Source organism: Seriola lalandi, unplaced genomic scaffold (assembly GCF_002814215.2).
Source record: "Seriola lalandi dorsalis isolate HSWRI2012SDOR001 ecotype SW California unplaced genomic scaffold, Sedor1 jcf7180002054383, whole genome shotgun sequence".
In the NCBI taxonomy this organism is placed as follows: domain Eukaryota; kingdom Metazoa; phylum Chordata; class Actinopteri; order Carangiformes; family Carangidae; genus Seriola; species Seriola lalandi.
The window spans coordinates 468,512-479,507 of NW_019524936.1; the positions used below are offsets into that span (position 1 = coordinate 468,512).

At 40.7% G+C, this 10,996-nt stretch overlaps 1 protein-coding gene across 1 annotated transcript in view; it reads right to left on the reverse strand.

Moving 5' to 3' along the window:
• LOC111657089 (voltage-gated delayed rectifier potassium channel KCNH4-like) overlaps window positions 1-10,996 on the reverse strand; it is a 37,169-nt gene extending 26,173 nt beyond the window's left edge. Inside the window, exons 1-2 of the mRNA XM_087174778.1 lie at window positions 10,436-10,996; window positions 986-1,219 (exon numbers count right to left, since the gene is read on the reverse strand). Of these exons, the coding sequence (XP_087030904.1) occupies window positions 986-1,219; window positions 10,436-10,511 (310 nt within the window). The 5' untranslated portion in view covers window positions 10,512-10,996. The remainder of the gene's footprint in view (window positions 1-985; window positions 1,220-10,435) is intronic.

Sequence of the window (10,996 nt, forward strand, 5' to 3'; positions counted from 1 at the left end):
GCAGCTACATAATATTATCTTCGGGTATATTACAAATGATTGTGTCTTTCCTCTCATTAGTTGTTGTGGCATTGCCTTGCTGTTGCTAACTGTACTGTAAAAAAAAAAAACTAAAGAAGAACACTGGAAGAAAAAGCTTTTTTTCAACTGCAGTGCAGATTTGTTGATCCATCAGAGTAATTAGTGGTTCACACACTCCGAGGCTGCTGCAGGTTTGTGTCTCTGTTGAGGAAATATAATCCTGTGTGCCAATCAGAGAAGACTTAAACACTGTTGTGTGTTCTCTTTTCATGCATGACCTCCCATTTTGAGCCCAAGACTTTGTCAGAAGGATTAGCTAGAAGTCAGAGGGAATGAGTTAAACTCAGGATTTAAGCACACACTCAGACAGTATGTACAGTACTTTGTCCTGCAGTAAGAAGTTATGATTAGCCTTGGAAATGTGTGTAAGAAAATGAGCTGAAGCTTGTTATTCCACCACACTGCACTTTTTGAACTTATGCTGAATTAACATGAACCGACTGCTGATTTTTTTCAACTCAATCTGATGGTTTTGTACTAATAATAATGAGCACTGAAGGGCTCTAACTCTACAAAAGAGCATGTATTGCAATAACTGAACTGCTGTAGCCTATTTAAAATTCTGCATCGCTGAGGAGATTCATAATTCAGCCAAAATATTCAGCTCTCATCTAAAAATAAATGTGCACTTCATGAGGTTGAGAACAAAAAAAGAATCCCACAACGTAGATGTCGCTGCAAAAACTGAACAGATGATCACAGCATGATCAAACCAGAAGAGAATCTTGGAAAAATAAAAAGTCTTGTCATTTCCTCAGTTGATAAATGAGTTTGATCAACTGAACAAAAGATGAGAGGAATGTTAATTTCTCCGTAACCTTGAGTTTTGAATGAATAAAACTACATACTGAGATCTTATGAATAAACACTTTGGCTTTCCCTTTGCTCTTTGCCATGTACCCACCGTTCTTCTTGTAGAAGTGGACCTCGGCCTGATACTCCTCTCGGCCCTCCAGAGCCTTCTCCATCTGCTGGGCCACGTGCTCGCTGGTGTCGGCCCCGTACAGGAAGCGACAGCTGCAGTTCTTTTGCATCACCTCGGTCCTTGTGAAGCCCGTCAGTTCACAGAAGCCATCTGAGCAGTAGACGATGGGGTAGCCGCGGTGGCCCTGAGCGTTACCCAGCAGGAAATTACTGTCTGCGAGGCGAACATGAAAGGAAGAGCCGGGTGCATCATGTTAAAGTCTAAACTCTGGTACATAGTTTGTCCTCTGCACTAAAATCAAAGTCTGTTTAGCTCTTTGAACTTGTGTCAAAGCTTTGCAGCTTTAGTTCAACACTAGTTTACAAGTTCAAAGTAAACATGAATCAGACTTTGTTGTGGACTAAATTAATTTCCCCAGGTTATCCTCATCAGATTTCTGAACTGAGTTATATTGCTGTGGTTATCAGAACCACTGTTGTGGGCGGTTAAGGGAATTGGCGTATCGGGCTGCAGATGGTAAGATATCAAAACAGCTGACTGGGGTATAAAAAGAGCACAGAGGTTAGAAATTGATTCACACGTAACTCCAGGCTTACTAGATTGGATGATGTGAACCCTTAAAAGACTTGACCCTTGAATTTAAAAGCTGATTGGAAAATAGAGGAGTGCAGGAAAGTGGAAATGAGCCAGAAGAATACACATATAAATGGGAATTTGAAGGAAGGAGAAGATGCGACAGACTTCAGAATGACTTGACTTAAGCCACACTCCACTTTATCTTCAGAAAAATATTAGATCGATGTAACCAGACACAGAAAAGAAATTCCAGACCTAATATTCCACCACCTTCTTGTGAGAACATTTGAATCCTTTAGTACAGAAATGATCCCTTGTCCAACCAATCTAACTGATGTGAAGGAAAAAAGGAAAAGATTAACATTAAGTTGATTGATTACACTGCAGTATAAACAGTATTTTCATATAAAATACAGATGACCAGAAGCAAATGACAATTAAATTACCTTTGCATGGATGTAAGAAAGAATTCATACATTGCATAATATTAGGTACATTTCTTTACATTACATGCTAATATTCTACTACTACTTTACTCTTCTTTTACTACAGTTCACAATTTCTTCCATGAATTATCTCTATATAAATACAGGAAACATATAAACCTGTCACATCACGTGCCCCTGCTTGAAAAAAGAAAATGGCTTTACCTCAAATCTTTATTCAAGCTCCATGATGGATTATTTCAAAATCCAATAAAACACTGGAATATTGTCAGCGTTCCCTCCTCTTATGTTCCTTCACCTATACACTGCATGTTTATCTCAAGGTACTGATATTATGCTGTGCTTATAAAGCCCTGGATAGAAAAATGCAATACACCTCCATGACCTGAGGAAGATCCATAAGATCCATACGTCTAAATGTCAAACTAAAGTGGTGGAATTAAGTCTGTTGTTGAGGTATTTACATCGTGTGGATCATACGTCACGAGGCGGATATTTGCTTTACGCCCGTGCTGCTCCTCCACCACCACAACATCTTTGCTTTGATTCTTCATTGTTTCTTACCATACTCTCAGCACCATGGACAGTTCTCCAGCAGCGGGCCTGTAGCTTGTGCTTTTTATTTATTTTTTTTATTGCTGTATCTTGTTAATTTATATCTGCAAGACAAAAAAACACACAGCGCCAGATCTCTCTTCTGGGACTTCATCCACGTGACTTCAGGCTGCAGCCCTCACAGACTGTACATTTGTTCTGCACACCTCCACATATTAATCTTGGTGATAGGTGTGCTGTAGTTTGACGTCATATTTTCCCTTTGTTGCTAGAAGCGTGGGGCCTTGATGAGCTAAACCAGGTTCTTGCTGCAGTGTGGTTTCTTTGGCTATGTCTGCCAGAACTACCAGTGGAAGGGACTTTGAAATACACTACATTAAAAGCAGCGCCGAATACAAAGCTGAGAGACTTCAACTGACTTCCACTTCATTATTTTTTGCAGTTTTTGATGAATGAAACACATCCTATATGACACTGACAAATACAGACAAAACAACAGCCTGAAGAAAAAAATGTACAGACAGCTGAACCAATCCCTTCTCAACAAATCCAACTTTGGATTGCATCATACTAACCTGTTATTTATGGATCCCAGAAAACAATGGTTCCCAACTCTTTTTTTTTTGTCTGACATACTCCCACAACCCTATCAAATGGGCTCAAAAATACCCCTTCATCATTACCCCTTTCACTTTATGGTTGTGGAAACCATATTTCACCACAGTGTGTGGGATGGATCTGTGGCTGCACAAGTGAATTCATACAAGTCCGTGGTCTTGGAATTGCAGATGTTCAGACTTTATCTATCTTAGCACTTGCAGTGATAGAAGCAGGACATTTCAGATATTCATCCATCGCTTCGTAGTTTTCATGCACACTCAATCACAATACATACTGTAGTGCAGTAGGCCTATTGTAGCTTGAAGGTTACTGGTTATTGTGACAATAAATGTGATAAAGATCATCACACAAATGTATATTTGTGTGTTAATTTTCCTCTTAAATAAAAAACATGTGACTGTACTATATAATCAAATCATAATTTATCTTTTTTTCAAATTAGCCGAGCCACTCCACAATCTTTCCATGTACCCTCTATTTACTGCTGAAGTACCTCTTGGGGTTCCTTGGTTGGGAATCACTGGGTTAAAGCCCTCCACACTTATGTATATATTGGATGAGGTGTAATTAAACACTTAATGAAATATCCATGCATGTATATCTTTGCTAATTATTTTCCAAAGTCAGTACCGAGGCATCAAGCTTCACTGCACAGTAACTGACATGTTTCTGCAGCTTGACTGAAAATGCCACACTCCAGATTTTCTGAATGCCAAGCAGAGAACGTAGACAGACAGACCGGTCTGAAATCTACAGATTCCACAGAGAGCAGGTCTAAAAAGGAGGAGTATTAAGCAGCTGCTACCGCACTTTCCACAATCTAGCACTTTAATTGGCCAGACTGAGCGGAAAGCAGTCTGTAGGGGATGTATTTTCTGAGTAGTGACAACCTTTCTTGGGTGTGCAGTGAGCAGCAACTAAATTGTCACTATGGAATTATAGAAAGAGACAGGCATTAGTCAGATCCATCAATGAGCAGGGAAGCTTTTTTTTTTTTGCCTATGCTATGTCTTGCTACTATTTCTGTTCCCCATATATCATTACATGGAAACTGAAGTGTTTCTGTTCTATAGTCTCCTACAGATCTTTATGAATGAAGAGAGAACGATAACTGTTGCTTTTTTTTCCACATTAAGTCACAGCTTTAAAGACAGTGCTCCGGAAATCTGACTCCATCTTTTCACATCTAAATAAATAGCCCTAGAAACAATGGATGAATAAGATGTGATCGTGTTGAAAAAAAAAACCAAAAAAAACATGCCCTCTTTTTCATGTTCTATAAATTCCTGACAGCCCATCTCAGTGAGCCAGCAAGTGTTGGAGAGGAACTGCATTCATCTCTGGTTTATGTAATGTTTACCTAAGAATAGGTACATCTCTACTCAGCATCCCTAAATCGGTCCTTCAAATAGGTCAAGAGCAGGTGTAGTCATAAATCACTTCATAAGGATGTATTTAAACCAATGAGCCATGATGGAAAAAAAATAAAAAAGCTTTTATGCTGCGGTTGTTGATCTGCAAACTGTGCTGCTCTACACTGTGGATTACATTAGTCATTGAAGTTATCTGAATGATTCAGAAAAGTTTCATTCAAGCTGCAATGTTATGCTGTTTTTGGTGCATTTAAAGTAACATTTTGGGAAATACTTTTACCAGCTTTCTTGCTGAGAGTTAGATTAGAAGATTGATATCTCTGCCATGTCTGTACGTTAAATATCAAGCTGGAGCCGGCAGGTGCTTATCTTAGCTTAGCATAAAGACTGGAAATAGGGCCTGGATCTGTCCAAAGGTCCTATAAAACAGAAAACTGAGGATTTTTACACGTTGGTTTCTGTATGGATTAAACAAACAAGAAATAGCATGTTAATAAGTGAACATTATAGCTGCTGGTAGGTGGATTTTGTTTAATTTGGACAGAGCCCCCTACCTCCAGTCTTTTTGCTAAGCCACGCTCCAGCTTCTTTACAGACATTAGAGCTACTTCTCATCTCAAAAAAGCAAATAAGTGCATTTCCCAAAATGTCAAACAATTAATTTAAAATGCATTTTTTCTTACAAAGCGGATAACTATATATCCTGGAAACCAGTCTTTACTGGGGATGAAAAAACATCTCTCAGGGCTTTCACTTCAGCTTCTACAATTTTATAATTATTTTCTTCCCTGATAACTTTATAAACAAGCAATCCAGGGCCCACACGAAACCACATTTGATAAACTGTTTGTGTGTGTGTATGTGTGATTGTGACAATGCCTCAATTCTTAGGCCATAATCCTCTCAGGGATATTGCTTCGAGTGGCCGCTCCACTGCGGCAGCTTCCTTAATTACACATCTGTGCTGACTCGCTACAACTGTAATCTGACATGATAACACTGCATGGTACTGCTAGCAACAAGCAGCCTGCACCATGTCTATTGTGCACAAGTTCCTCAGTGTATAAAAGACTGATGAAGCCCATGAGCCTTGCCCTCTGCATCAGCAGCTAATTACCATCTACAGGCATGTAATTACTTACTGGGGCAGATGGGTGACAGCGCAAGAAGTGGACTTGTAGGGGGAAAGGTCACTGGTCTGGTAAAGAGTTAGTGCAAATAATCAAACACTTGTTTTTTCTGATATCAGTAATTAACTAGGTCATTTTCTAGACTTTTAAATGACAACATCTGGAGCCTGTTTGACAAAAGTATCTGTGCTGTTGTGATCTGAATCCTGTGAATGGTAAAAAGGACTCCAGTTATGTAGCGCCTTTATCCCGGGAACTGTGAAAAGTGCTTTACAAAGCCTCACACCCACTCACACCTACATTCACGCACAGATGGAGGTGGAGCTGCTGTGCAAGGTACAGACCTGCAGGAGAAGATTGAGATTTTAGTGTCTTACTCCGAAAACATATATTTAGGAGGAGCCGGGGATCAAACCACCAATCCTGTGATTACTGAATGATGTCAGTATCAATGAAAGACTCTGACGATGACAAATCAGTGCCGGGATCAAACTAAGCATCTGTAAAACTAAATACAGGGAGCTTTTCAAAAGATGCAGCAGAGGATGAAGCCACACAATAGCTTCAGCTATCCACTGTCTGCAGTGCTCTGGCCTTTGCAGCTGCCTATTAAGACCTGTTCATCAGCTGGGTAACAATGAGCTCCACAAGGTTCAATCTGACAGTCCTCGCTGTCTCCCCTTTGGTTCCTTGGTTGCCTTTTAACAGAAAAGTGTTTAGGGGTGATATAAACCCGGTTCTTATCTCTGCCTGCAGCTGCCCTGTGGTTATGCAGCCCCACAAGGCGAGCGCTGCTGTCAATGTGAAAACGCCGCTAGGGAGGTCGTGTAAAGGAGCTGCGGGAGGTGGGGATGGGTGTAAAGGACAGGCGTGTATGCTGTAACACACACACGCACACAGACTACATGCACAGCACAGGGTTGTCACAGGGTTTTAGCCTGTGTGACAACAAACATCTGCCCTGCTGACGTGCCCTGGAGCAAAAACACAGCTCCAGAGGTGCTGTTCTTTAACGTGACCCTGACCTTTGACTTCTGAGAATTTCCCTTCAGGGACCAATAGATGATTGTCACAAACATACAGACACATATGTCAAATCAGCAAACTCTACATACAAACACATGACCAACACAAAGCCCTGAGCCCAGGGCACGCAAAATGCACACACACACACAAACGCACACATTCACATTTCCTTTGGGGAACAGGGAGACTGACATTGCTACGAGCCAAATACTGTGCTGTGCAGTGCCAAAGGTTACTGACTTAACCTGTTCTGACATTTTGCTTGTTGTGCTTGAGTCTTTATGCTACAGACGGGTAATTTCCTCAGTCCAGGAGCTGTTAAATTAAAATCAACTTAAAATTGCTTTCAGTGTTCGTAAATGTTATTGCTAAGGTCAAGTGTATTCCAATCAATATTTGTGAATAAAACTCTCACTCAGAGCCACAGACTGGAGAAATTACACCAAAAACCCCCTGATGGCATGAAAGTGTGGAAAATGAAGCTGCACAATAGACACTGACTGGGACACAGATGTCACGCTTTTAAAGCCAAAATGCTCCATTATCTGTCCAAGCAGAGTATACCTGTGGTTACGCTCACACAAAGGCAGAGTGTGGTGTTGTTTTTTTGCATAGTGGAAGCAATCTGAGTAATTATACGAGCATGCTGGGAAAAAAAAAAAATGTAATAAGACAATGATGTTTACATAAATAACTATCTGATATATACTGCATTTATTCTAATATAGCTATAGGTGAGGACTGTGTTGGAGTGAAGCATTAGATGAATATTTTGGACTGTGTTTGACTGCGTGACTGTCAGCAGTTGTGCTTTCTTTTGTTTTGCTGATCTAAAAGCATTTTTTTACTCAGGCGGATGGACTGAAGCATCTATGTTGTACAAGAACTGAAAATATGTGACCTGCATCATGTTTTAAATCTTTTCAGGCTGCTGTAGGATTTGTTATTGAGTTTAATATTTTTGTGCAAATGGATGGTATTATCTGTAAGTTTTATTTTCATACATTATGGGATTTGGTATTAAAAAAAACCAATTATTTTCCATGAACAAGTTGTGATTTTAATATATAAGGATTTTTATTACAGTGAAACTATTAATACTTGATTAGACCTTACTTTATTGAACATTACAGAAAGCTGTTTTTATCAGCTTCTCAAAATGAGTCATGGTATATTTTATACATGACCATTAAAATAATAGAATACATAAATGATTGGTTGCTATAAATTATAATTATATTGTAAGTAGAAGTCTAGAAGGGGGCTGTGACACATTAGATAAAATCTTGGACACTGCTTGGCTGCGTGGCAGCTCAGTCAGCAGAGGTGATGTCTTTTGTTTTGCTGATTTGAAGGCATTTTTGCTGAGTCTATATTCCATATTATGTAATTACAAAAAAAAAAACATGTTACAGGCATATTTTTTAAAACAGTTTTAAGGCTTCCTAAAGTTTGTTTTGGTATGTAAGTATATGTACATTTTTTTATTTTGTGTTAGGAAATTTGCTATGAAAAATGCTTGATTTTACATGATGTCTGTTTTGTGAGGAGTTTATCTTTTAAAATGTGTAAAATCATACCTGGAAGGAAAATATACTTTGGCAAACTATCAGCTACAAGGCAGATATATATCTTATCTTAAGACATAATAAGATTTGTGTGATACAGCACCAGAAGCACAGAGACTGTTTCCCAAAAACTGCCTTCTAGTCAAGGGGGGTCAAGGGGATTATCAACAAATACTGTACCTTACTATATATATATATATATATATATATATATATATATATATATAGAGAGAGAGAGAGAGAGAGAGAGAGAGAGTTTCTAAAATGCTTCTTTCTAAAACAAGAGAAGCATCTGCCCTCTAAAAGTCCTTGATTGGAAAAGCAAGTTCAAGTGTTTTCTCTTTGGCGGACCATTTGTTTTCCTCAAAGACCAAAGTGTTCAAGCATCATACATGTCAAGTGGCAGGACCCTGTTGCCCCGGAAACAGGAAGGAAGTTATTTTGAGCGGCGGGCACGCTGCCACTCCTCTAGGAGCCACAGCCTTATGGTGGCTTTGAGAATGGCTTGAAAGTGGCAAAAACTGGCATGTGGTTGCAAAGACCTGTACCCTGCTGTCTGTCTGTTGTTGTAAATTGCCATTATTTGGCAGGCAGGAAGAAGGATACGCAGCCTGCTACAGTGGTGGATGTGGGCTCAGCTGTCCTGTCCAGAGCTGCAATGGTGCTGCAGGACTGAATTACCACAACAAGTAAAAGAGGCAGAGTTCAACACTATAAAGCACTACACGTTTGTGGACATTACTATCAATAATGAATAAACGAAACAAAAGAAGAGAAAATGGCAGATCAAGAAGGTTTCTCATTAAATAAACATTGCTATTAGTCTCTACGAGAAATTATATTACACATTAGAAAAGACACTGAGCTCGAAAGGGAAGTGTTTCTCTGCCTCTTGCTCTCTTACACAGGGAGGTCAGAGAGCAGGTTCAACCAGAGAGCAGCCCTCTGGAGTTTGCACAGGGCTAGTTTAGCTCAAGGACTCTTCAGCCGGGTAGATGCAACATGAGGGCATGACCCTCGGTCCTCCAGCTGAACTCTGCACTACCCACGTCATCTCTCGATTCAAGCGTGTTTATATTCGCATCCCACAAATCTCCTAAATTTTATCTTAAACTACAGTCAGTGTTCAGATATGAGAACAATTCCTGACGAGCAACATATCACAGTGCTTTAAGCTCTAGAGAGATCCTCTAACACCTCATTAGGATGCCTGACTCACAAGTTAAAGCTATAATTGCATACCCTACACATCAATTACACAGTAATGTCACCCGTTTCACAGTGTTTATTTCCCCAAGTCAAACTGAGAACCAGCTCAGAGAATAACTGTGAAACAGCCGTTCATTCAGGCCACTGCACCTGACTGAGGGAGGACAGGTTGAATCGACAAGCGAACAAACACAGACGTCCCCACGGTATTTGTTTACAACGAGCCACAACCTCCCCTGAGGTGGCACAAGGTAAAAAACAAGCAGACACAAGCCAAGCAGAAATGGCAGTGCTGCTTAATGGCTGCAGCGGCTAGGTTTGAGCTAACTCTGTCAAACAAACGTGAAAAGACAGCATGATTTCTGATGGTCAATTTTCTGCTCGTGTCTTTACTGGAAAAGTGCAAACAAACTTTTTTTTCTATAAACTAGTGCGGCCAGCAGCAAATGTTGCATTAGTCAGTCAATGTGGGTTCTGGTTCAGATACAGAACATCAGAGACTGATCTGAGAACAGATGTATCTTGCTCATATTCAACTTCAAGCAGGTGATGAAAAGAAATGAATTTGTTTCTGGCAGTGTCTCTCTTTAAGAGAAGACGTCAAGTATTTTGCAACCAGCAAGTCATTTCATTTTTCCTGTGATTAAAACTATCCTTTAGCTGCCAAAAGATTTTGTTGTGACTTATTTTTAAAGTATCTTTGGCCTTCATTAGATAGGATGCACTAGAGAGGTGACAGGAAATGAAGGGAGAGAGAAAGGTGAGATGTCATGCAACCCCAACCAGATTCAAACCGGGGACACAGCAATTACATAGTCAGCCACTTTAACCACTGGTCCACAGGACACCGCCATTTTTAACGATTAAGAGTAAGGAGTGTGGAAAACCTACAAGTAATTATCCTCAGTGTTTCCATTGTACTTACGGGTGCCATCGAAGCGTGTCGCGATGGTGTCCAGAAAGGTGTTCTGGGGGGCCAGGAGGCCCTTCATCACCGGCATCTTGACCCAGAAGTGGGACGGCCAACAGCTGGCTCGAGGTCACACCATCCCAGAATCAGAGCAGGTGGCTTCCAGGGGCTCTCAGCAGGTGCAGGAGACTTCGCGGGAGACAGTCCAGTGGCAGCCGCGGAGACACACATTTACAGGAAAAGCAGCCAACCTTCTCCAAGCGACGTCTCTCTCCCAAAGACAATAGTGCAGCCTGGGAAGACTAAAATAGCTCACTTCAACAATGCAGGGGTTCGGGTGTGGGCAGCTCAGATAAGTACAAATTAACAGTAGCAATCACCAGCAGCTGCTCAGTCAACAAAGAGGGATCATGTCCAGGTGACGCTGACATCCAAAGAGCTTCAGATCTGTCAGCCCAGCTGTTGCTCGTCTGCACCTTTCAGCCCGAGAGCTCATTCCAGCAGCAACGTGGAGGAAGTTATCCTTTAAGTCCAATGCGTTTTCCATCTAAAAGGGGACCAAGAATCTGCAAGACA